A 27816-nucleotide genomic window follows, 5' to 3' on the forward strand; every position below is an offset into this window, starting at 1 on the left:
TCAGTTATAAGGACTGTTTTAAAAATTACTAGAGCAATTATTGTGCAGTGAGATAGGATCAATGGTTGACCTCATAGTTAACACGCGTCTAGTTAACAGCAATCATATGATTACATTTTGTATTCAAATTGAGAGAGAGAAGAAAGGGTCCAAAATTACTTTTTAAACTTAATTCTAATTATGATGACATGAAATCAGACCTGGCTAAATTGATTAGAAATAATACAGTAGCAGTGGCAGTCACTTAAAGTTTTTATTTCTGAATACATTGGGTAGATATATTCTAACAAAAAAGAAGAATTCCAAGAGGAGGATCTAGCATTCGAGATTAGCTTTAAAAACAAAAGTTAGTTTTAGTTAGAAAAAAAAATCACATATTTGGGCAAAGATGGGTGGCAGGTTAGAAGATTGAACAGAACATCAAAACCAGCAAAGAGTGACCAAATCATTAATAGTAAGGAAAAAAATTAGATTACCAGAGAAAATGAGCTGGAAACATAGAACTACTGGGCTACTATATTGATCTCCTAATTTAAAGAAGGATGTAAATGAGTTGGAAGCAGATTGATACCTGGTTATAGACTGATTTGGAGGTGCCGGTTATAGACTGGGCTTGCACTGGGCTGGAATTTAGAGTAAGAGGTGACTTGCTCGAAACGTATAACATCCAAAGGGGTCTTGACAGGTTGCACAGAGAAAGGGTTTTCATCTTGTGGGGGAATCCAGAACTAGAGGTCACTGTAAAAATCAGGGATCATCCATTTAACACAAAGTTGAGAAGAACTTTTTTTTTAACAAAGGCTCATGAGTATTTGGAACACTCTTCCCCAAAAACGGTTGAAGCAGAGTCTTTGAATATTTTTAAAGCAAAGGTAGGTAGAGCCTTGATTAACAAGGGGGTGAAAATTTATCAAGCATTAGTGGAAATGTAGAATAATCAGATTAGCCATGATTGTATTGAATGGCTGAGCATGCTTGAGGGGCTAAGTGGTCTTGACCTCTTAATTTGTATGTTTGTAAGTGTAACAATAGGTTAGGCGTCAAATCTAGTTTGCAACATACTTTAAGTGGAATTTAAGAACCTTGGATGAGAAGAAAGGAGTAGAAGTCAATTCCTTTCTGTATGGTGAGTTGAGTGGTAGAGGGCTGTTAATCAGGTGGAAAGGTGGCTGATGGGTCCACACTGTTTTCTCACCTCCAACCAATTAAATTCTGTAATGGGAAGGCCAGTGGATCTACCTCCCTGTCTTATTGTCATTTGAGGCCCTTTTGGGCAATGGACATTTAAGGGATTCATCTCACTGTCACTTCTATTACAATATAGTAAGTTTAGGGATTGCTTGTTGATGGTAAGACTAGTAAAATCCATATGTTGCCTGTGGTTTCCTGGAGGTAGGGTGAGGTGTCCCTTGTTTAAAAGCACTTTGTACCTAACATTCCATCCCTGATCTCTTGGTACCCAAGATTTCCCTCCACCCTTCCTACTCACCCCTTGCCCCCATGTGGATAGCTGTTTGAGGTATTAGGCGCAAGACTAATGTGCTCCTGCTATGTTGTGTAATATAGTTGGTGATTTATGTTGCTGCATTGTAAACAGTGCTTTCAGCTTCAGCTGTTGATTGGCTTTAGCTAATATTTGCTTCTTTTCCTTGCCAGTGGGGTGGAGCTTGTCTGTTTATGTGATCTTTGCACGATGATGCAATGACTTTAATGATTCAGCAGGAGATTTTATTTAAAAATATATTGGTTCATTTTTTTTTTGTCGATTTTGATTATTCCTCTCTAGTAGCTCATGCTAAGAAATCTCGGCACTCCTTCCCAACATTTTATACCCATTAGTGCTGATGAAACTATTGAGGTGAATATCTTCATCTTGCAAACATGAAGCTTTTTCCTGGAAGCATACCTTTGTTAAATCTGTCCTTAAGTTTTCTCTCCAAATTTCCTAATGATGCATATGTAGAATAAATCTGTTTTCAGAGCTGTTTTGAGTATTTTTGAAGACAAACAAATGTTGACGTTTTTGTGTTGTGCACACTTTATTTTCTGCTTAAAAAATTACCATTGTAATTAAGATTTATTTTAATTTGCATTAGAAGTAAAATCTCATCTTTAAAACAGGTAATGGTTATATGTTTTTTTATAATGCAAATTGTGCAGCAAAGTTTCAATTTGTTTCAATTACAGGGCATTTGAAACAGATTGATCCTGAGACATTTAAAGATTTTTACAACTTTTGGAAGGAATCTGAGACTGAGGCACAAGAAGTTAACCTCCCTCTGGAAGTGATAGAGCGCTTGGACAAAAATGAATGTGTTTATAAATTATCATCATCTGTGAAAACCAATTATGGTGTGGGCAAAATTGCACTGACACAGAAGCGACTGTTTCTTCTTATAGAGGGAAGACCTGGCTATGTTGAGATTGCCAAATTTAGAGATATACTGGTAATACTTGAGAATAATGGTTACAATTTATACATTTTTAATGATTTTGTAATTATTTTGTCTCCTTACGTTATAGAGATGATCCTCTGTTCTACACAAGTAGCAGGAAATAGGCAACCAAAGCAAGATTGCTGCCCAATTATACAAGTCCATGTTTTTCTCATATCACAGTTAACCAGTTATATGATAAATGAATCAAGATTTAATAGATTTGTTCTAGAAAGATAATAATTTAGTTAATTGTTGCTGAAAGAATAGTATATTTTTAACTGTATGATCTGGTCAAACTTTTTAAATTAAAAGCATTGGTCTGTTATTGGAAAACACCAGCTGTGCAATAGAATGCTTAATATTTAGTTGACTGATCATTTAGAGCTTTTGATCTTCATTAAGCAATACATAACTGAGCTTGAAAGTTTAGACATAGAAAATCAGAGCAGAATAGGCCATCCAACCCTTCAAGCTTACTCTGCCATTCAATATGATCACGGCGATCATCCAACTCAACACTCTGTTCTTGCTTTCTCCCTGAACCTGTTGATTCTTTTAGCCCTATGAACTAACTTCTTCTTGAAAACATTCAATGTTTTGGCCTCAACTGCTTTGTGTGGCAGAGATTTCCACGGGTTCACTACTCTCAGGATGAAGAAATTTCTTCTCATCTCAGTCCTAAATAGCCTTCCCTGAGATGTGACCCCAGTTCTTTCCAGGATCTGGGAACAGCCTTCATTTACACTGTCTAGAACTTTATAGGTTCCTATGAAATCCTCTTATTCTTCTAAACTCCAGTGCATATAGTCCTAACCAATCCAGTCTTCCTTCATGTCAGTCCTACTGTCCCAGGAATTGGTCTGGTAACCAGAACTACTATGGGATGTAAATTATCAGGCCCTGGGAAACATTGTTTGGAAATATTGTGAATAATTGAGCAGGGATAGAGACCTGAATGATCATCTAGAAATAGGAAAATTCATTAATTTTCATCACAGTCCAAAAATTGCAGTACAAAATGGGATAGTTCTTGGAACAGAATGTACTCCCTGAAACATTGTCTTCCTGTTTAACAAATTAGATTAGATTAGATTACTTACAGTGTCGAAACAGGCCCTTCGGCCCAACAAGTCCACACCGACCCTCCGAAGATCAACCCACCCAGACCCATTCCCCTACATTTACCCCTTCACCTAACACTATGGGCAATTTAGCATAGCCAATTCACCTAAACTGCACATTTTTGGACTGTGGGAGGAAACCGGAGCACCTGGAGGAAACCCATGTAGACACGGGGCGAATATGCAAACACCACACAGACAGTTGCCTGAGGCAGGAATTGAATCCAGATCTCTGGCGCTCTAATCAATGGATTTGTTGAGTGTTACCTTATTTTTCATTGTCAATACTTTTCTTCTCAATTGTTAGGAACTTGAAAACATTTCAGTGATGTTTTTCCCACTTCGAATCCCAGCTCTCAAAATTAAAACTACTCATAAGGAACCATTTATTGGAAACCTGAAGAATGAACGTGATCTTTGGCTGCTAATTGTGAAGGAAATGTGGGCTGGGAGAAAAATGGCTGATAAGCACAAGGTTTGAGACTTTGTTTTGAAATACTTGATGGTGTAAATGTCTTTTGACCTTTTTTAAAAAAAAAATCCATTCATCAGGTATACAAACTCCATTTATTTAGCACAAATCTTGTTGCAATTTGTGATCTTTGACCCATGATCTTATGCTTCTTGTCAGCATCTCCTAGTTTTACAGCAATTTTTTCAGAAGAGAGAGAAAAAACAAAAGTGGTATTTGAATGCTCTTTAAGAAAAAAGTCCCTAGCAGCAAAAGTTAAAGAACTATGGCTGAATTTAACCATCAGTATAATATTCATAAAATTGGATGTGCTACTAAAGAGGGACATAATGTAGGCCAGAAGTGACTGGTGGTCCTTATCCATTTGGAAGAAATACATACATGGTGGTGGCATCTGTATCTTGGGCAAACAAGAGGTTAAGGAAGCTTAATGGTAGTAAGCTGCCAAGAGTGGAAGGTATCGAATCTGGAGGTGACAGAACTTGGAGATGCGCATAAAGTTGCCAGTGGTAGATAATCCTGATAAGAGGCAGAGATGAACGTTGTTACAAAGTTGAAATTAAGGAAACTTGAAGGTTATTGGGATCTTTGCTTTTCTTGGTGTATGCAAATCTTGGTTTGTAATGGATAATTTCAAAATTTGCAAATGACCCTAAATTTTGAAGAACTGTAAGCTGAGGAGGATAGTGCAGAATTTCAAAACAACATTGGCGAACTGGGGGTATATGTGGCAGGTGAAATTCAATGCAAAGAACGTTAGGTGATATACTTCAGTTCAAAGAACGTGGAAAGGTTGCATAAAATAAAGAGTATTATTCTAAAGGTGTGTAGGAGCAGAAACCTGGGTGTATATGTACTTATGTCATTAATGGTGGCAGGACAAGTGGACAGAACTGGTAATAAATTATACTGTATTCTAGGCATCATTAATAGTGGATGAAATGCAAGAACAGGGAGGTTATGATGAACTGATATAAACATTGATTAAGTACTATGTGTAGTTCTGGTTATCTCGTTACAAGATGAGTTTGAATGCATTAGGTAGAGTTCAGGAGAGGTTTATAAGAATGGTTCCAGGGAAGAATCACTTTAGTCATGAGGAAAGAATGGACAAGTTTGGATTGTTTTTGTTGGACAGCAGAAATCTAATAGGAGATTTGATAGAAGTGTTCAAAATCATGAATAGTCTGGATCGAGTAGATAGAGGCAAATTGTTCATAATGGTTAAAGGTTTGAGAGCTATTTTGCAATCAGAGAAAATGTGAGTTGGGGAAACCATTTTCACACAGCCAGAAGTTTGAGTCTGGATTGCACTGTCTGCAGGTTCAACTGAGGCATTGAAGTGGGGCACTGGATAATTATTTAAACAGAAACAATGCACAGGTTTACTGGAAAAGACAAGAGATTGGCAGCAAGTTAAAGTCCTCAGAAAACTAGTGCAGACATGCTGTGCTGAATGGCCTTGTTGTAGAATGTTACAGTGCAGTACAGACCCCTCGGCCTTGATGTTGCATCGACCTGTGGAACCAGTCTGAAACCAATCTATCTTACACTATTCCATTTTCCTCCATATGTTTATTCAATGTCTATTTAAATGCCCTACTGATGCAGGCAGTGTGTTCCACACCCCTACTACTCTCCGAGTAAAGAAATAACCTCTGACATCTGTCCTCTTTCTATCGCCCTTCAATTAAAGCTATGTCCCCTCGTACTAGTCATCACCATCCAAGCAAAAAAGGATCTTACTGTCCACCTTATCTAACCCTCTGATTATCTTGTGTATCTCAATTAAGTCACCTCTCAACCTTTTTCTCTCTAATGAAAACAGCCTCAAGTCTCTCAGCCTTTCCTCATAAGACCTTCCCTCCATAGCAGGCAACATCCTGGTAAATCTCCTCTGAACCCTTTCCAAAGCTTCCACATCCTTCCTATAATATGGTGACCAGAACTGTATGCAATACGCCAAGTGCAGTTGCACCAGAGTTTTGTACAGCTGCAATATGACCTTGTTCTTCTGTACTAAACCTACCTGTGTTACCTGGTCTCGCCTACATGTGACTTCAGAGCCACAGCAATGTGGGTGACTCTGAACTGCCTTATGAAATGATGTAACATGGCACACAGTTGTATCAATTGTTTAAAAAGTCTCAAAAAAGAATTAAAACTGGACAGACTACCTGGCATCAACCTAGCGCACTGGAAATAACAACAGCAAACTCACCCCTGTCAATGTGAAAAGCCTTCCTTACCAACACCTGGGAGCTAGCCTGAGATGACTGTCTCACAGGCTAGACAATTTTCCAGTGTCAATTATGAAAATTGAGGCAGAAGTGGCAAACTGAGGTGAGACTTTTGAACTTGTTTCTGCATGGTTTTGCTTCTCTGACATGACAGGAGGCTAACTGATGCAAAGCGTGTAACAGTCACAATTATTTGAGGCCATAAGTTTTAATCTTTGTTGAAAAAAACTGAATTTTCAGTGAATCCAATTTGAGGCCAGATTAGTGACTCAGTGGATGTGTTGTGAATACAATTGCCATTCTCACATACAAAGAATTGTATGCTGTCTCCAAAAGAAAAAAAAGAAGAGTAACTTATTGTGCCAATGCTGCATGTAGTTGCAGTCATTTCAATTAATTAGATTACTTACAGTGTGGAAACAGGCCCTTCGGCCCAACAACACCACACTGACCTGCCGAAGCGCACCCACCCAAACCCATTCCCCTACATTTACTCCTGCACCTAACACTACGGGCAATTTAGCCAATTCACCTAACCTGCACATTTTTGGACTGTGGGAGGAAACTGGAGCACCCAGAGGAAACCCACGCAGACACGGGGAGAATATGCAAACTCCACACAGTCAGTCGCCTGAGGTGGGAATTGAACCTGGGTCTCTGGCGCTGTGAGGCAGCAGTGCTAACCACTGTGCCACCATGACGCCCACAAATTGTTTTGTTATCGTGCAGTTGAGATATGAAAGTGGCAAAGTTTGCCAGGAGGAGCAAGCAGTGAGCTGCTGCCACCAGGTAACTGTTCTGAATTTCATCCTGGGAACTGATGTCATCTCCTTCCTCAGTAAGGAGGGGAGAATCGAGAACCACATGGAAAAAGGCAAGATTAGATGATAATGGGATGCAAATGAATGGGAGTAAGAAACTTGTGGCTTCTTAGCGAGATTCAGAGCTTGTTATTTGACGCTGTAGTGGAAAATTGGAAACTCTTTTCATAATGTCAGGAATGTGATTCTCACTTGCATTCATTCTCCACCTTCTCCCATTGCCCACAACATTTGAAGCAATGGAAAATTCCATCCACAGATTCCAGACTGATGTGTTCTTTCCCTAAGATCTTGCTACTTTGAATATCCTTATTTCTAAAATCTTTAACTCATTGTAGAAGCCAGTATTGTTCCAACATTTTGAAGATGAGCATAAAGTGTTTAATTTACCAACAGTAGTGTTTCCTTAATTTTGTTTTTAGGACCCACAGTACATTCAGCAAGCACTAACCAATGTTCTGTTAATGGATGCTGTGGTTGGATGCATGCAGTCTCCTCGAGCTATTTATGCAGCTTCCAGATTGGCTTATTTTGACCGAATGAAAAATACGGGTAAGAATAAGGAAAGTTTTATTTTAATTTTCACGAACTTTTGAAATTGTCTAATTTACATACTCTGCATTAATATTAGTTCTTTATTGCAACTTAAACATGAGTATAAAAATGTTAGCCAATAGTGATTTAGGGTCATACAGCGTGGAAACAGGCCCTTTGGCCTCCACTTGTCTATGCTGACCAGATTTCCTAAATGGAACTAGTCCCTTTTTCCTGCGTTTGGCTTATATCCCTCTAAACTTTACCTATCTGTGTACCTGACCAAATGTCTTTTAAATGTTGTAATTGTATTTGCCTCTACTACTTCCTCTGGCAACTCAATCCATACATGCACCACCCGCTGTATGAAACAGTTGCCCCTCAGGTCCCTTTTAAATCTTGTCCCTCTAACATTAAACCGATAGTTTTGGACTTGCCTATCTTTTGAGAAAAGACCTTGGCTACTCACTTTGTCTATGCCCCTCATGGTTTTATAAACCTCTAGTAGGTCACCCTTCAGCCTCCTACCTTGCAGGAAAGAAAGTCCAGCCTCTTCTTATTATTCAAACCTTCCAATGTCAGTAACATCCTTGTAAATCTTTTAAGCACCCTTTCCAGTTTAATAACATCCTATATATCTCTGACCAATGAAGGCAAATGTACCTAATGCATTCTTCATTACTCTGTCTACCGTGACACCACTGTTGAGGAACTGTGTACTTGCACCCAACAACTCTCCCCAGGGCCCTACCGTTAATGGTAAGTCCTGTCCTGGTTTGTCTTTCCAAAATGTAACACTTCACATTGATCTAAATTAAACTTCACCTACCATTCCTTGGTCCACTAGCCCAGCTAATCATGATCTGTTGTACTCTTAGATAACCCTCTTCACTGTCCATTACTCCACTAATTTTGGTGTCATCCACAAACTTACTAACCATGCCCTCCTATATTCTCACCCAAATTGTTTATATAAATGATGAATAGCAATGGACCTAACACTGATCCTTGAGGTCACCATCCTCCAGTCTGAACAACACCACCCTCTCTTGCTTACTGTCAAGCCAATTTTGTTTCTAATTGGCTGGCTGGTTCCCATGTGATCTAACCTCACTAACCAGTCTCACATGGGGAACCTTGTCAAAGGCCTTGCTAAAGTCTATGTAGACAATATCTATCACTCTGCCTTCATCTATTGTGGCCATCTCTTCAAAGAAAAGCTCAATCAAATTTGTGAGATTCTCCACTCATAGAGCCATGTTGACTATCCCTAGTCAGTCCTTGCCTTTCCAAAAGCATGTAGATCCTGTGTCTGAGTCCCCTCCAACAACTTATCCACCACTGATGTTAAGCTCACTGGCTTTTACTTGCAGCCTTTCTTCAATAACGGCACAACATTAGCTGTTCTCCAGTACTCTGGCCTTTCATCTATGGCTGGTGATGATACACATATCTCTGCTAGGTGCCCATAATTTCTTCCCTAGCTTCGGACAATATCCTAGGACACTCTTGATCAGGTTCCAGAGTTTTATCTACCTATATGCATTTTAAAGCCTCTGGCACCACCTCTTCTGTAATGTGGATTCTTTTCTAGACATCCTTATAGAAATGTCTTCCAGAATGTTAGTATGTTGACAGGCTCATCTTTATTCACAAACAGTATACTCAAATTCATGAGGAAATTGTGCCCATTTTTATGAACTAAATTGAAGAAAATGGCTAATACCCAATTTTTAAAAATCTTGAAACACACAGCTGCCACATGCAGAGACTACATAGTTAATGGGCATAATGTTCTCATGTGTTCAAACTTAAAGGTGAGGTGAGAGTGACTGCACTTGATATCAGTGCTACATTTGTTGAGTGTGGTAAGAAGGAGACCAAACGAAAGTAGAGTCATTGATAAAACTCTTCATTGGTTGGAGACATATCTGGCACAAGGGAAGATAATTATGGTTGTTAGAAATCAATCATCCCAGCTCTGCAGGAATTCCTCAGATTACTGTCCAAGATCTAACCATCTTCAACTGCTTCTCAATGACCTTCCCTTGATTAAAGGGGCAGCAGTGGGAATGTTCACTGATTGCACAATGTTCAACACCATTTCACACTCTTCAGATACTGAAGCAGTCCATATCCAAATGCAGCAAGATGTGGATTGTTTAGGCCAGGTTTCGGCTGACAGATAGCAAGCTATTACCGAATTAACAGTAAAATCTGGCCAGGACCTCAACCAACAGTGGTCTGATGCTGAGGTTGGAAGTGTCCAGGGCTCTAACCTTGTGCAGTATTGATCTTTGAAGTTCTGCTGTTGAGTTGTTCTGGTATTTGATTCTTATATAGATTTTCATTCTTTGGTCTCTGAGGTGATGTATTGATGATTTCTTTCATCCAAGTTATTTGAAGACTGTAGCTAACTTCTGTATAAAAAGTAATTTCTTTGTTTATTATTACATTTGGCATTGACTGTTTGTTTGAAGACGCAGCTTTCCTGTGGTTATCTCCTTAAAATCTGTGGAGCAGTCCTTGCCCTTCATATTCATAAAGCATCCAGTTTATCAAGCAGGTGTCAAAGCAGTTTTGTTTCTATAATCTCACCAAGACATGGCTAATTGCTTGAATCTCATGTAACAACTTGCCTTTGTTCCTTAACAGCTTATTGCAGACACTGTTATTGCTATGTGTAATAGTATTTTTTTGATTTGTTAAGTCTGTGACCAGTTAGTAACACTCTGAAGTATGGGCCATCCATACAACATTGTGGCTACAAGAGCAGGTCAGAGGCTAAGAATCCTACAGCAAGCAAGTCATCTCTTGACTCCTTATAGCCTGTCCACCATCCAGGTCAAAGTCAGGACCGTGTTGGAATACTGTCCACTTGCTTGGAAGAGCGCAGCTCCAACAACATTCCAGAAACTTGTCACTTCAAATTCACTAAAGCTCCTTAGACAACACCTTACAAATTCATGATCATTATCACCTAGAAGGACAAGGATAGTGGAATCATGGGAACACTGCCATCTACATGTTCCCCTGTAAGCCACTCATTATTCTGACTTGGAAATATGCCACCATTCCTTCAGTTTTGCTGGGTCAAAATTCTGGAATTGCCGCCCTGATGGGAATTGTGAGTGGACTCCAAATAGACTGTAGCAATTTAATAAGACAGCTCACCATCCGCTTCACAAGGGCAATTGCGGATGGGCAATCAATGCTGGACCAATCAGCAATGCTAAAACACATGAATGAATAATAAAAAGTACTCAACGTTTTATTGGCCAGCATTTTCTAATTATTAGATTTCTGTGTCCAATTTCACTTGTACCTTGAATTTTTCCTAGTGCTTCCGAAAACAACTTCAGAAACTTTGAAACACAAGGTAAACCCTTCTGCTGGCCAAACAAGTCCTCAGGCTGTGAATGCACTTTTATATACACCAGGTAAGAATAAAAGTCTATCGTTTTGTTAGTAGGTATTGCATAATTGAGATAATAGATCTGATTTTGAAATGGTAATAGAAATGCTAAGCTTGTTGTCATTACTCCAGTGAAATCGACTGCAGATGTTCAGAATAACATGAAATAAAAGTCAAATGTTACTGTTAATGAGCCTCTATCCTCTGGGTCTTCAGGCCCCTTGATTGCAATCAACAGGAAATTTACAAATTGTTGCAAATCTTCAATTTGAGGCTGTTTGTCTCTCGAAAAAAATCCTTAAAGTTAAATCTTAATCCAATCATATTTATTTTGCTGCATTCAATTTTAAGTTAAAAGCACTGTGATTAACTGTTATCACTGCATATGCACCATTGCAGATCCTATGGATTGGCACTGATTTCATCAGGAGAAAGGAAGTCTGTGCCAGAGGTTCTCTGAGTCAATGCTTCTATTATGTATTTCTCCACCGTAGTCCTGTTTTGATGCTGGGAATTTGGGTGTGACCACAGACTAGGGTGAGGTGGCTTTGAAGACAGGAAGACGGGTCAGCATCAGTAGGGGATGGGAGCTTGAAGAGCAGACAACAAAGTTCCTTTTCACCTGCCAGGTTTGCATATTCTGTTGAATATAATGATCTGGCCTCGGAGCTTTTTTTCTTTAGGCGGCACCCATTGCACCTCTGCAAGACAAAACGTTGCCTGCATGTCATCAGGTCTTGGAGCTGATGCCAGGGCTGTTCTACCAAAGTGAATGTTCCACAGTCACTCTTGAATCTTCAAAGGAGAGAGAGATTTTAATTGCCCAGCAGCCTCAGTGAGAGTGGGAGACCCACAGTTAGGCAATATCTGTACCAGATCCTTGGCATCATTCCTTTAAGTGTATGGCACGTCTTTCTTACTGAACAAAAGTACTGGACAAATAATCTTGTCAGACCTTGTAAGATTGAACAAGTTTATTTGGTTTGACGGCCCATCATTTTCTGTGGTTTTATGTTGCATTTTAATAATTTACATGAAAATCAGCAGAACTGTGATGAAAAGGAATGATTTTATTGCACGAAACCAGTATTGATATCCAGGCAATATCGTAACATGGTGTACAAAAGGATCATTGACACAATTGAATTCCAGCATAAATTCTGGCCTTCAGGAGAGAATGGTCAGGAGCAAAAAATATAGGGATGGGTAAAGAATTCCTACTTGGAATACTGTGTCCAGTTCTGGTCGCCCAGTTATAGGAATGATATCAAGTTGGAGAGGGTTCAGAAGAGATTTACCAGGATGGTGCCAAGTGTGGAAGGTTTGAGTTAGGCTGGGAATATTTTCATTGGAGCATAGGAGGTTGAGAGGTGACCTGATAGTTGTTTATAAAATAATGAGAGGTATAGATCAAGTTAAGGGTAGTTGTCTTTCCCAAGGAGGATGGATTTCAAGATTAGGGGGCACATTTTTACGATGAGAGGGGAGAGGTTTCAAAGAGACAGGAGGCAAACATTTTTTACACAGAGGATGGTTCGCTTGTGGAATGAACTTCCTGAGGAAGTGGAGGATGCGGGCACAGTTACATTGTTTAAAAGACATTTAGATAAGTACATGAATAGGAAAAGTTTAGAGGGATATGGGCCAGGAGCAGGCAGATAGGACTAGTTTAGTTTGGAATAATTCTGGATCAGTGGTGCTGGAAAAGCACAGCAATTCAGGCAGCATCCGAAAAGCTTCGAAATCGACGTTTCGGGCAAAAGCCCTTCATCGGGAACGTCGATTTCGAAGCTTTTCGGATGCTGCCTGAATTGCTGTGCTCTTCCAGCACCACTGATCCAGAATCTGGTTTCCAGCATCTGCAGTCATTGTTTTTACCTAGTTTGGAATAATGTTCGGCATGGACTGGTTGGACCAAAGAGTATGTCTCTGTTCTGTATGACCCGATGACTCTACACTGCAATTGGCAAAATATTATTTTTTAAAATTTCTAGATCGTAGTTTCTGAAGAAACCGAGTTGAGAATGATAAGATTTGCTACTATCAATATACTTGATCAATATACTTGATCCTCCCCTAGAGCCTTGCTGTCCTAAGTCCCAGTAAAACCATCTGACGCTCTCTCACCCTGTTGTCTCCCTTGGAATGGCCTTCGTTTCTGCTCCCTTAGTCATAGGATATGGCAAATAGTTTGAGCTTCTCCGTCATGGACTGTTTCATAGCTGCTGTTGTACACTTTGATCAGCTGCCTTTTCGTGGGTCCTACTTTGCAACAATTAAACACAGGCATAACTTCAAGGTTTTCCTTGAGCTCTATTCTTGTTCAGTTTGGGTAGCTTTTCAATACCCACTCCTAACTACACTGACCTATTAATGATACCCACTTTCCTGCAAGTCACCACAACTCCCAAGATATTTTCTAATCCCTGACTGCAACATGTAACTGCCAAATAACTGCTAGAGTGTGACCCGAGTTCTAAAAGCACAGGAATATCCAACTCTGCTTGATTGCTTCTCACATGGTGTCCAACTACACGGACTTGGTGTAGTTCAGTTACCTTTGCAGCACTACAGCTCAACAGCCCACTTCTGGATAGTGCTTTATTTTCTTTGATTTTCCTTAGTCCCAACACATAGCTAACCAACTGCTCCAGGACACCCCGAGCAAGAACTTCTGTTGTTCAGTTACCTTTCATGTGGTACTTCTAAAAGGCAACACTTCTAATATAGAGTCTTTCTTTTCTCTCCCTCACACTCCCACTGAACTTTCAGTTCCCATTCCCTTGAGCTTCTGTTAGTGACCCTGAGCAGTCCTGAGTGACCTATTGAAAAACTTTGCAAATGGTCCTTTTCCCTAATATGAGTAGAATTGAATGCTCCGCACAATTCCTGGAATGAATGTACTCTGAACATTACGTTTCACTGACAATGCTTGCTTACTGTTAAAATTAAATAAGGAGTGGTTGGACAGGCTGGGAATTTTTTTCACTGGAGCAAAGGAGGTTGAGGAGGAACCTTATGGAAGTTTATAAGGTCATGAGAGTGAATGACAAGTGTCTTTTCTCTAGGGTAGTGGGGCTAGAGGGCATATTTTTTAGGTGCGAGGAGAAAGTTTTTAAAAAATACATGAGGGGCATTTGTTTTTTAACACAGAGTGGTTAGTGTGTGGAATGAATTTCCAGAGGAAGTGATATATTTGGGTAAGTACATGAATAGGAAATGTTTAGAGGGATATGAGCCAAGCACAGGCAGGTGGGACAAGTTTAGTTTGGGATTATGGTGGCATGGACTGGTTAAACCAAAGGGTCTGTTTCTGTGCTGTGTGACTCAATGACTCTAAATGGATATAATTAGTTAAATACAAATTTTATAGATACTCCTTTGCATATTTAGTACATTTAGAAAACTATAAAGCTTAACTCAAACAAAAACAAGTACTTGTGACAAGTAGAACCAGCAGGATTTAAGCTTCATATCATGGACATAATTTAGTGCAGATACTCTTTCTCATTCCTTTAGCTTTGCAAGGAAGGTTTCATTTAAGTCTAGCTTTTCAGAGAGTGTTTCAAGGCCAGATCAGTAAACATGAAAAACAGCAACCCCTTGTGAAGTTTCATGATCATTACAATATGGAGGGAGTTACGTAAATTCATGAAATCTCTGTTGATTGCATTTGCTATTTAATGTGCAAGGTGGGGTTTTCAAGCGTTAACCATGTATGCTACATTTTTTGAATTTTGGGAAAAAGATGTACATATATTGTAGGTTGTACTACTGTTCTAACTCGTACATGGTATAGAATTGTTGTTAGCTCGAAACTGGAATCTTGTGGCTTCCCTAGATCTTGCCTTAGGGAAAATGATTATTGGTCCCGAACCAAATTATAACATATTAGGTGGTCCTGGATGTATGTTTGCTCGCTGAGCTGGAAGGTTCATTTTAAGATGTTTTGTCACCGTACTAGGTAACATCTTTAGTGAGCCTCCGGATGAAGCACTGCTGGTGTTTCCTGCTTTCTGTTTATACCTTTGGTTTTCTTTGGGTTGGTGATGTCATTTCCTATGGTGATGCTATTTCCTGTTCTTTTTCTCAGGGAGTGATATATAGCATCCAAGTCAACATGTTTGTTGATAGAGTCCCAGTTGGAATGCCATGCTTCTAGGAATTCTCATATGTGTCTCTGTTTGGCTTGTCCTCAGATGGATGTGTTGTCCCAGTCAAAGTACTGTCCTTCCTTATCTGTATGTAAGGATACTAGTGAGAGAGGATCATGTCGTTTTGTGGCTGGTTGATGTTCATGTATCTTGGTGGCTAGTTTTCTGCCTGTGTGTCCAATGTAGTGTTTGTTACAGTTTTTGCAAAGGTATTTTGTAAATGACATTAGTTTTGCTTGTTGTCTGTATATGGTCTTTCAAGATCATTAGCTCCTGTTTTAGTGTCTGAATAGGTTTGTGGGCTACCATGAAGCCAAAGGGTCTCAGTAGTCTGGGAGTCATTTCTGAGACGTCTTTGTAGGGGAGAGTGGCTAGGCTTTCTGCACGCGTTTTGTCTGCTTGTTTGGGTTTGTTCCTGAGAAATTGGCAGACTGTGTTCATTGGGTACCTTTTTTGAATACACTGTATGGGTGATTTTCACTAGTATCCTCACATACAGATAAGAAAGGACACCACTTCGACTAGGACAACACATCCATCCTAGGACAAATCAAACCGAGACACACATGAGAATTCCTAGAAGCATGGCATTCAAACTGGAACTCTATCAACAAACACATTGACTTGGATCCCATATACTACTCCCTGAGAAAAAGAACAGGAAATGGTATCGCTATAGGAAATGATGTCACCACAGGAAATGACATCACCAACCCAAGGAAACCCAAACATATAAAATGAAAGCAGGAAACACCGGCAGTGCTTCGTCTGGAAGCTCACTGAAGATGTTACCTAGTATGGTGATGAAACTTCTGAAAATGAGCCTTCCAGCTCAGTGAGCAAACCTACATCCAGAACCTCAACCTGAGCTACAAATCTTCTCAAAATTCGCTAACACCTATGGACGCAATATGCTAAAACTGGCCTGAAAATTCGTGGTCCTCTCTAGAATCATTATGTAAAGTTAGCAGTTTGGCATGGGATCATAACCGCTTTCAACAGCAGATTTGATTGGATCAAATAAAAGAGAAATGTCGATTCTCCTGCTCCTTGGATGCTGCCTGACCTGCTTTTCCAGCACCACACTCTTGACCAAATAAAACATGGTTGAAGTTTGTTCTCATCTGCAAAAATTTCTCACTATTCCAGGATCATTTGTTTTTTTTAACAATCTATCAGTCATGTACTAAATCACAAATTGCACACTTTACTCTGCTAGGTCATCTGGTACATCTAGAAGAGGATGAGAATGCAAATCCAATATTATGGTGTGCATTAAGTGAAGGTAAAGTAGTGCTGTTTAATGCAAAAACGTGGTCCATTCAGCAGCATTGTATTCAAGTGGGAAACTCGAAATTGGTGAGTTGAAACGTATTTTAAAACATATGAGAAGGCATTGAGGGCAAATTAGGTATCAGATGAAAAAAATTGGCAAATGCATTGCTGATGCATAACAATGTGCATTTTCTGACCTTTTACTTAGCTAATCGTGTTAAGATTAATGGAAAGATTCCCCTATTCACAACCGGCATTAGGTTACCATATAAACTTGTGTGAAATTTTCCATGTTATTTTTTTGTTTGCTTAAAAACTTCTGGTTTTCCAAGTGTCTTGTATAAACGTTGACCTGAGATTTTCAGTGATCAATGTCCAAAAATATCACAACCAAAGTACAATCCCTCCAATCACATCAAAATTCTCAATTTATTATTAATGAACAAAGTTAATCACAATATTCCTTGTCAATGAAGTGTATTGTTTATCATGGAAGCAGGATGAATGAAGATTGATTTTGAATTTTAGGAGAAACAACTTGCAGATCAGAGCATTAAAGCATCAGAGCATCTTTCATTGAGACAAGATATAGGGCCCAACTTCCAAACCAAACATTAAAACAATGGCTCGGGCCTTGTGATCTAAACTGTTGCCCTCAACCCACACAGAAAACACGTGCTGTTGCAAAGTTTAATGCAATCCTGATATTCAAAGACTTAAATCACAGTCTGGAAGCTGTCATTGTGATGTTTTCTATTGCTGCAGCCCGTCTGGTTTTCTATCCCAGTTCCTGAGAAGCATTGAAATCACAGGCCCAGCCAATGCTTTCTCTCCTGTGGTTTGGGGGCAAGCTCTTTAATAACAGAGAGAGAAAAACTGTAAATGTGTGGGCACCAGTGTTTTTTAAAAAATTTATTCACAGAATGTGGCAGTCACTGGCATTTAGTGGCCATCCTTAATTACTCAGAGGAAGGTTAAGAGTCAACCATATTGCTGTGGATCTGGAATCGTACATAAGCCAGACCAGATAAGGACAGCAGTTACCTTTCCTAAAGGATATTATTGCACCAGATGGGTTTTTCTGACAATCGACAGTGGTTTTGTGTTCAACACTCTCTGGATTTCTGGATTAATTGTCCAGCAATAATGCCAGTAGGCCATTGACTCTTTATTACCTTGTAAATGTACTGGTAACTGTCTTTAGTTGAAAATAAGCTGCTAAAAAACAATAACCATGTAGATGTCAATCCCTTAAATTACTGAGTGAAAAAAAGTTTGGTCTGAAAAGTTTACTTAAACATGCGTTTGATTGGAATACTTCTTGGAAGAATTTGATTTCATGTGTTAAGTGTGTGACATTTTGAAAATGTAAGATCTTACTGTGGAAGGGATGCAAAACAGACAGCATCTTGTCTGCTGAATACCTTGTTGATATAAGACCATAAGACATAGGAGTGGAAGTAAGGCCATTTGGCCCATTGAATCCACTCCGCTATTCAATCATGGCTGATGGGCATTTCAACTCCACTTACCCGCATTCTCCCCGTAGCCCTTAATTCCTTGTGACATCAAGAATTTATCAATCTCTGGCTTGAAGACATTTAGCGTCCCGGCCTCAACTGCACTCTGCGGCAATGAATTCCACAGACCCACCACTCTCTGGCTGAAGAAATGTCTCCTCATTTCTGTTTTGAATTGTAATTTGAGGATTGGATGTCAATTCAAATGGATCTAAAATTGCTATCACGTTCTTTTGAATGAAATCTTTCTTGTACAAACATGTTACACTGAAATGTAGAAAATAGAAGGAGGAGTTGAATATTGGACTCTTTGAGCATACTCTGCCATTATTATGATCATGTCTGATCATCCAATTCAAACCCAGTTCTTGCTTTTCTTCCATTTTCTTAGATCCTTTTAGCCCCAAGTGCTATTTCTGACATCTACTTGAAATTGTGCCATGTTCAGGCTCCCCACTGTCTGAGTGAAGAAATTTCTGGTAATCTCAGATATGGATATTCCTGTATCCTTAGACTGTGACTTCTGGTTTTGGACTCCCCGCCATCTGGAACAGCCTTTCTGTCTAATCCTGTTCAAATTTAATAGGTTTCTATGAGATCACCCCCTATTCTTCTGAACTCCAGCAAATGTAATCCTGTCATCCCAGGAATCAGTCTGGTAAATCCTTGCTGCTCTCTCTGTGCAAGAATATCCTTCCTCAGATAAGGAGAACAAAACTGCACACGGTATTCCAGGTGTAGTCTGACCAATGTGTTGTATAATTGAAACAAAATATCCCGCTCCTGTACTCACATTTTCTTGCTACAAAAGCTTCACATTTATCCACATTATATTGCATCTGCCATGCATTTGGGCATTTACTCAACTTGTCCAACATTTCATCGTCCTCCTCACAACATCCCCCCCAGCTTTGTGTCAACTTCAAATCTGGAGACATCACATTTTGTTCCCTCATCTAAATCATTATTGTATATTGTAAATTGTTGGGGACCTAGTATTGATCCCTGCAATGTCCAATTAGTCACTGACTGCCATTTGGTAAAACACCTGTTCATTCTTATTCTTTATTTCCTGTCTGTCAACCAGCTTTCTGTCCGTCTCAACACACTACTCTCAATCACATTTGCTGTAATATTCCACACTAATCTCTTATGTGGGACTTGTTGAAAGCTTTTTAAAAGTTGAACTAAACCACATCCACTGGTTCCTTCTCATCAACTCTACTAGTTACATCCTTGAAAATATTCCAGTAGATTTGTCAAGCACGATGTGAGTCTATGCTAACTCTGTTTGGTTCTGTCAGTATTTTCCAAGAGCTCTGTTATTATATGTTTTACAATGGACTCTAGCATTTTCCCCACTACCAACGACAGCCTGACTTGTCTAAAATGCCTGGTTTTCTCTCTAACTAACTTTTTTTTTAAGATAGAGGGTTACATGAGCTACTCTCCAATCTAAAGTGCTCCAGAGTCTATAGAATCTTGGAAAATGGCCACCGATGCATCCACAATTTCGAGGGCCACTTCCATAACTACTGTGCAATGTAGACTGTCTGGCTTTGGGAAATACAATTTGAAAACATTGTGAATAATTGGGCAGGGAGGGAGACCTTACAGATAATACAATAGTGAGAAAATTGATTAATTTTCATTGCAGTCCAAAAAGTGCAGTGTCGAATGTGATAATAGTTGGTACAAAATCTACTTCCTGAAACATGTATTCCTATTTAAGAGCTCTTATGAATTGTGTTACAATTTGATATTTCTATTATTGAAATTAGCCGGTTTTGTTATTGATTTATTTTCAGAACTGTATGTTGGCAGTGGAGTTCAGCCAAGTTTGGGTTGGTTCACAAGATTCCTCTGTTTACATTATCAATGCTCATAGCATGTCCTGCAACAAGCAACTGACTGAACACTTCAGTGATGTCACCGACATGGTCTTGGAGGATAAGGGCTCAAAGTTCAGGTATTGTAGCTCAAACAAATATGTTCTTTACTGTCTAGAAGTTAGATTTAGAGCTTTGAAATTATGATATTTGAAGAGAAGATATGAATAATGTATGAATTAATACAGCATGCTTTGAGTAAGCATCTTTTGATTTAGTTTGTGTTAAGTAGTGAAGTAATAAAGGTTTTGTATTTTTAGTCAAAAGCAAGTGTATTCATGCAGTCTCGATGGAAGAGTCATTTGCTGGGATGTGCACACATTAGAGATAAAGACTAATTTTCAGTTGTCCAACTGCCACAAGTTAACTTCCATTAAACTTCACAATTCTATGCTCTGGTGTTGTAAGTAATGGCAATATTTTGATTTTCTTTAAATTTTTCCAGTTTCTTAGAACAAGATAAAATTGCATAAGTAATAGCAATATTTTAATTTTCTTTAAATTTTTCCAGTTTCTTAAAACAAGATAAAATTGCATATATAGATAATAGATTTATTTAAATTGCACAGAAGATCATAGTATTTAACTACTAACCAAATATATTTCCTCAGTGTTGTAACAGTCAGGTTTATTTAACAATTGCATACTGCATTTTTTGACTATCCATTTATATGATGGAATGTTTCCTTCTATTCGATGCCTTACATGGATTTCACTTAATCGTGGACTTTGTCATGCAGAAAGACACTATTTGGCTTATTAGGTTGATGCTGAGAAATTTAGGAAGTTCTGCTCTTTGGCCCTTTTCTGCATCCCTGCGAGTTTTTCTTTTCCATTCAGGTTTTATTCAATTCTGTTTTAAACACCATGGTTGAACCTGTAGCTATCACTATTTAAGGTAGTACAAGTCAGATTCAAATTACAGTACATAAAAAAGTTTTTATCATGTTACCTTTGACTCTTTATTCCAATCATTTAAAACTGTGTCCTCTGGTTCTTGACCCCTCTCCCAATGGGAGCATTTGCTCCCTATCTATTCAGTCTAAGTTCCTCATGATTTTGAACACTTCTCTCAAATCTCTTCTCACTCTTTGTTTAAGAGTATCCTCCTTAAAGCCTTCTGGTCCCTCTTAAAATATGATGTCAAAAGCTGTTCATTGAGATTGAGCTAGTGTTGTTAAACAAATCATTACTTCCTAGCTTTTGATCTCCTATGTATACATTCCTTTATTTAAAAAAATAGTTTAACACTAATGTTTCCTGTCGCTCAGCTCATTCAGAATCCATGCTGCCACTGTCCCATTTATTCTATGGGCTTCAACTTTGCTAACAAACCTGTTGGGTGATGCCCTACCTCAAGCCTTTTGAGACTCTATGTTTATATTACCTTGCCCTCATTAATGCTCTCTATTATGCCCCCAAAAAACTCTATCAAATTAAATGGTTGTCTGTAATATTAATATTTCAAGCTTGTCTGCCCTGAGTCTATTAGGTATAGGAGACGCTTTGCTGGAAGTGAAAAAAAATGGACAGGTGGTACGAAAAGTGACATTACTGGAAAATCCAAAAGGGAGTTATGTCCAATTTAGCAGTTTCCTTGTCTTTCTTGAGGTAGGCTGAAACAATTACATTTTGATACAACAAAAGTAAAAACAAAATATTGCTGATGCTCGAGATCTGAAATAAAACCAAAAAGTGCTAGAGAAACTTAACAGGTCTACAGCATCTCTGGGGAGAGACAGAAAACTACAGCTAACATTTCAAGTCCAGTTGAAATTGGAAAGTTAACTCCATTTCTCTCTGTACCTTTGCTGCCAGAGCTACTAAGTTTCTCTAGTGCTTTGTATAATACATATTGAGGCTTCGTGGAGAATACAGACCACCATTACTCTCTGGAAACCCCAGCTTCATTTTTTTTTTTGAAGATCGGAACAGGTATTTAATGTGGTGGATTGCTGAGGGTTGATAATTTGTCAAATGGTAGAAATTTCACCTCACCCCCTTTTTCCACCATGTTGGAAGGTCACAGATGTGAACTGTTTCTCCACATTTGCTGCTTGAATCTGCTGAATAATTCTAACATTTTCTGATTTATTTCAAATTTCTAGCACACGTAGCATTTTTTTTGTATTAGAAATACATATTATAGTTGAGTAAAATATTCAGTGTTCATTTCAAAAAAGAGTAAAGAAATGAAAAATGCAGTTAATGTTTGGAAAAATGGTCCCTGATAATAGTACTGATTTTGCATAAACTTTGCAGCATTGGAAACACTTAATTGAAGAAAATGGGCATCTATTTACTGCTGTGAAATTGAGAAAACTGCTTTACTTTTGAGAAAGTCAGTATGTTGGAGGTGACACTTTTGCATTTTATATATGGACATATTTTTGATTACTGGTGTTGTAGCAACAGAAGCAGGAGTCTTGAACAAGTGTTCTGAGATTACTCTTAAGTCGAACAAGCGAATAAAACTTGTGACATGTATTGTTTCATTTTCGTGACTGGCTCATATATTTTCTCTTCAGGAAAATCAGTTGGTGACAGCATGTGCTGATAAAGGAGAAGTTTGTATTTGGGATTTGAAATATCTGTCACAACCCTTGCAGAAGATCCAGCTTCAGGCCTGCAATAGCATTAATTGTATGATACGTGTTAAAAATCAGGTATTTACATAACTTCAATTTCAAGTTTATTTAAGGAATGGTAATATTATTTCTAAATAACATGGAATTCAAATTATTACATTTAATTTTTCTCAGTACTGCCTTGTTGAGTCTTAATCAGAGCTACTGTTGTCAACTATAATGTGCCATTTTTTTTCTGGCATTAACTAACCAAAACTATATTAATTTTCTCACCACTTAATCTCTTTACCAGAATGAGTAAAAGCTCTGGTGTGATGTTGGCTCTTATTGTTAGTCCGCTGTTTTATGTTTTAAATGATCTTTTTTTAACAAACTGTTGAAAAGTAATTATCAAGCATATTCAAGTTATTGAAAAAAATCAAATTAAATAATATTTCAAATTTTAAATAGATTTATTTTCCTCAGATTCTTTCTTTTAGTATGTATTGACTAATGTGTACATGTGTTTTGGATTTTTAATGTTGATTTTTAATAAATTAGCCTAAGTGCTGGAAGTAATGCTTTCCACGTTCTACCATTGATTTTTTTCTTCATGATATTATGATATTTTCTTCATGTTAAAAAAAATTCTTTTAACCAGCTACCTTCAAATAAGCACAAAACATTTATATTCATGTAGAAGCACCAGATATCCTGTGCCAGGTTTGCAAGGCACCTGACACTTCTCAACTGTCTTCTGAACTTTTAATTAGAACTGGCTCTAGAATAAATATCAGGATTGTACCTATATCACAAACTTCTAGCCTAGTCTGCAACAATCATGAAATACTTGGCACTGTCTGCTGCGAACAACTGCATGTATGCACTACTCTAGAAATCATCCTCCACATGATTCCAGACCCACTACAACAATGTGTATAAATTCAATGATGCACATGCAAAAAGAAGATACGCAATATTGAAATGGAGTTTGATGGGGTTAAGGAGTGGGCTGGCTGGAGGAGACAAATGAGGAGATGTGAGGAGGATATAAGAAGGGAGGCATTTGAGGAGTGAGGGAAGCCAGGAGGGAGAGCATCTCTGTCTACCCACCTGCTTATTAAAATGCACAGCCCACATGCACTAGTATTAACAGATAAAGCTGAAAAATTTAAATATCTTTTAAATAACCCTAACCTTAACCCTGTCTTCTGCTACTCTGTCTTCTGTCCATTTCCTATCTGTTATCCTGAACCCATCCAAAGATCTGCCTGTATTCACACCAAGTTAATCATACCAGACCATTGCTGACATGTGTTAGGCCATGGTTTGGCATGAACTAGTGTTATGATCCTTACAGATGGTCCTACTGGAAAATCGAATCCCACTCAGAGACCTGGCTTGATAAATCACGTTTGATTTAATTTGGTTTTAACTAAGTGGTTCCTCACTAAAACATAAATTAGAATTCTGTTGCAAAAGAAATTTAGATAAAATAGAATAATCCAAATTATCTACCTCTTTATTTTTTTATTATTTTTCTTTGGCTAACTCATTTCCTGTAACTTCTTAATATCTTGGAGTTAAAGTTTTCTTAATTTAATTTCTCTCTGCTTTTCTTTCTCCTCTCTTTCCATTGTGCTATAACTTTTTTTCTCCTCAATTTTGCATCTTTTATTTCCTTAATTCAATTTTTGTAAACTTCTAACTGTACATTAGCTAATTTCATTTGTGACATCCGAGTTTCAGATTTGCTTCCTTCCAATTGTAAATGCGGTATAAGCACTTGAAGTATCTATCCTTATGGACTCCTAATTTTAAGTCTGTCCTCAATGTATCTGCTAATTAACTCTGCTCAGCTGTAGTCAAAGGTTGTAAATAATCCACTGTTATTATATCTTCCACTTCCACAACACTCTTAGTAACTTCTCAAGCCATCATCCAACTCTGTGCAATAAAATTCACCACAGCACAGCAAATTTGAACTCAGAGCTACTCTGTTACTTTGTCAAGAAAGACACAGATCCCTCTTAAACAACATGAATGCAGAGTTCTGGGATGAGCCTCCATTTGTTATTGCCTTTGCGAAATATCACAGGTTCAACTAGAATTGCTGCTTTTCTGAGGCGACCTAATGCTCATCTAAATAAGTTTTTAAATCCGTAGGAATGCTATTTCTGAATTCTAAGTAGTCAAGCGGGAGGCTGGAAGAACGCAGCAGGCCAGGCAGCATCAGGAGGTGGAGGAGTCAATGTTCAGATGACCCTTCTGAATTCTTCCATTGTTAAAATTTGCCTTAAATTCTTAATTTTTTCTCTAAGTGATCCAAACCATAAATCCCAAAACATTTCTTTCTCCCCTACAAATTCCATAAGTTTCTTTCATGTCATCATAAATTTAAATTGCCAAGCTTCAGGTACAAGCTCATAAGCATTAAGTATTGCCTGTCTGTTCTCACACTGCAGATTTGTTCTTTTGACAGGCTGGTATTCACAGTCCTAGTTATACCTGTCAAAATATCTTGTAACCTCTTTTGGCAACCTCATCTGCCTGGTAATCTTCTCAATTGAGGTAAAATGCCTTCCAATTCCATCCTCATTCAATTTAGGCACTAAGTGTAGACTCATAATCATTCTTCTACTAATATTTTCTTCTTCATAACCCCTCTCAAAGACAAATAGCATCAGAGATTGTAGCAAGTCAGTCAATCAGTATTCATGTAGGAGCAAATTACTGCAGATGCTGGAATCTGTACTGAAAACAACAAATGATGGAGATAGCGTCAATGGAGAGAGAGTAAGCTAATGTTTTCGAGTCTGGATGACTCTTCATCTGAGCTGGTGAAGTGTGGAAGGGGCAGCATTTATGTTGGTGGAGAAAAGATGTTGATATTCCGATGAAAGAACTCATGTTGGTTTACCTTTATTTCAAAACATAAGGAAATACTTCTCATTTTGCGATGTTGATATTCCGATTAAGGAATTCATGTTGGTTTGCCTTTATTTCAAAGCATCAGGAAATACCTCCCCTTTTGAGAACCTCCAGTGGTCTAAACAATCTTGTGTTCCTTTATCATGTACATGCAGGTTATCATTATGTTGGTAGGGTTTCATTTGCTGATTTATCTTCTACTAGCTGGTTTAATAGTATTGCTTTAAGCTGGCTATCGAGGGCTTTTGTGGCACAGTGAGCCTTATCTCTGAGCCAGAAGGCCTGACTTAGAGTCCTATGCACTCCAGTGGTGTGTAATAACACCTAAACAGGTTGATTAGAAGATATCTTTTAGTTGGGTCTTGTGGGGTCAAATATCATCTCGATTCCACTTTTTTTTTCCCCTTTGGTTTGGAGAGAAATATTTACTTGACTTATGTGCAATTGTGTTTCTTTTTACCAGTTTCAAATACAAAAACAATTGATTAGATAAGGTATTTGACTATTTTCTGCATGCAAAATTCTACTTACGAACAGTGAAATTTAATATTGTATGACAAAATCACAATTCTTTAATAAAAAAAGTAGAGTTTAGGTATTGCTAATGATTCTCTGTTGGAACTAGTTAATGCTATGTTGAAAGGAACATAAGTGACTAATAACATATAATTTTTAAAAACCTCTTTCAGCTCTGGATTGGAGGCAAAGGATCAGACAAAATGAGAGGGAAAATCTATGTGGTAGACACAATCAAATGCAGTGTGGAAAAGGAACTGGTGGCTCATGTAGACATGGTTCGAGTACTGTGCAGTATTGAAGACAGATATGTTATTAGTGGTGCTGGCAAAGAAGATGGGAAAATTGCCATCTGGAATGTGGGGTAATTTATCATCTTGGCATGCCTTTTATTGTGTTGAACTTTGCTCATTTGAGGGAAGCATGCAATTCCTGTACTTCGGCCCATCTATTCAATAACGCTTTTCAAAGTATGTCTGAAACAAAAACATTGCACTACAGAATTACTTAATGCATGCAACAGTGAGACTTAAATATTTTTATTTTATATGGAATCATTACAAATCTGCACTAATAAAGAGTAGATTTGATTTTTTCACTTTTATTCATTCCTCTTGAAATTACATAGTGCAGACAAAAATGTTTTAAATTGGTGCTGAAGTGGAATGATTTGGGTTAACTTGAATTGTATTATTTCCATTGCGCAATTGAACATAATTCACTTTTTACTACACTATATTTTGATTGAATCATATATATTTACCTTTCACATAACAAATTAACCAAAGAAAAGCTAATTAGATTGCCAAATATGCAAAATCCATAGATCAGGCAGCATCTGTGGAGAGAAATGTTTCAGGACAATGACCAAACTTGCTAAGTATTTCCAACACTTACTGTTTTTATTTCAGATTTTCTGTATTCTGCATACTATTTGTTAGTATTTAATTGCAACAATTTCATGTGTAAATTTGGAATTTATTACTCATTTGTATTTTTCATGTATTCACAGTTACTAAGGGTTTTGTAGGGGTCACTCTGCAAACTAATAATTTATAAAGGGAGTGAGGAATTAAAAAAGTGAAGAAAGGCTATAAAAAGAAATTAATTGCAATTTAAAAGCAAAAATCAAACTTGAGCTTGAAGATTAGATGTAATATAATTAATATCTCATTAATGAGCTGCTTTCAATGCTTTTTTTCTAGTGCTATCTAGTTTGTAATGCTATCTAATAGTATGTATAAGATCTGAAAATATTTATCTGATCAATTCAGTTGCAGAGGGAAACAAAACACACCAATTTTTTTTGCAAGTATTTGAAAACTACAAAATGTCAATACAACACCAAGCAGTTTTTTGAGCTTTGACCTTTAGCTGTTGAGGGGCGATTGTCTAAAACCTCTGATTTTACTGCCCGTAGCGCATACTTCCATTATTTCCATGTGTCTATTATAAATTTTAATATGTTTGATCAGACATATTTTAAATAATCTGAATATAGGCATAGAATATAATTCACTGCCTTGCATCTATTATCTGTTATATTATGCTTAACATATAAAGGCTGCTAATTGCAGAACATTATTCAACTGTTCCTAATTTTTCTTAAGTTAAAACAACCCACCTACCTCAATCTTCCAAAGAAAATTATATCATTACCAATCCCTGCCCACTCAAATCAGTAAACCTATTATGATCCTGTGATTGATTTAATTGTACTTGACATAACACCATAAGAAAGGGATATCACAGTCGCACAGTGGTTAGCGCTGATTTTTCATAGTGCCAGGGTCCTGGGTTCAATTTCAGCCTCAGGCCACTATCTATGTGGAGTTTGCACATTCTCCCTATGTCTGTATCCCAGTCTGAGCTAATCCCATTTGCCAGCATTTGCCCGATATCCTTCTAAACCCTTCCTATTCA

General features: G+C 38.0%; 1 protein-coding gene across 1 annotated transcript; it reads left to right on the forward strand.

The window, feature by feature from the left end:
• Nucleotides 1-2117: 2117 nt before the first annotated feature.
• On the forward strand, nucleotides 2118-27721 carry LOC122547667 (DENN domain-containing protein 3-like). Its single transcript, XM_043686263.1, has 10 exons — nucleotides 2118-2447; nucleotides 3867-4034; nucleotides 7515-7644; nucleotides 10968-11066; nucleotides 16415-16554; nucleotides 19799-19959; nucleotides 20140-20282; nucleotides 21372-21490; nucleotides 22408-22545; nucleotides 26067-27721. The coding sequence occupies exons 1-10, from the start codon at nucleotides 2133-2135 to the stop codon at nucleotides 26259-26261; spliced, it is 1608 nt and encodes a 535-aa protein (XP_043542198.1). The 5' UTR covers nucleotides 2118-2132; the 3' UTR covers nucleotides 26262-27721.
• The last annotated feature ends 95 nt before the right edge of the window (nucleotides 27722-27816 follow it).

The sequence above is a fragment of the Chiloscyllium plagiosum genome, unplaced genomic scaffold (assembly GCF_004010195.1).
Source record: "Chiloscyllium plagiosum isolate BGI_BamShark_2017 unplaced genomic scaffold, ASM401019v2 scaf_11261, whole genome shotgun sequence".
In the NCBI taxonomy this organism is placed as follows: domain Eukaryota; kingdom Metazoa; phylum Chordata; class Chondrichthyes; order Orectolobiformes; family Hemiscylliidae; genus Chiloscyllium; species Chiloscyllium plagiosum.

Excerpts from the sequence above, each read along its gene's own strand:
- LOC122547667 (XM_043686263.1), top strand. The coding sequence starts at position 2,133 with ATGTTTTTTTATAATGCAAATTGTGCAGCAAAGTTTCAATTTGTTTCA. Across the intron at positions 4,035-7,514 it reads AAATGGCTGATAAGCACAAG|GACCCACAGTACATTCAGCA; the intron begins GTTTGAGACTTT and ends TTTTGTTTTTAG. Across the intron at positions 11,067-16,414 it reads TGCACTTTTATATACACCAG|GTCATCTGGTACATCTAGAA; the intron begins GTAAGAATAAAA and ends TTACTCTGCTAG.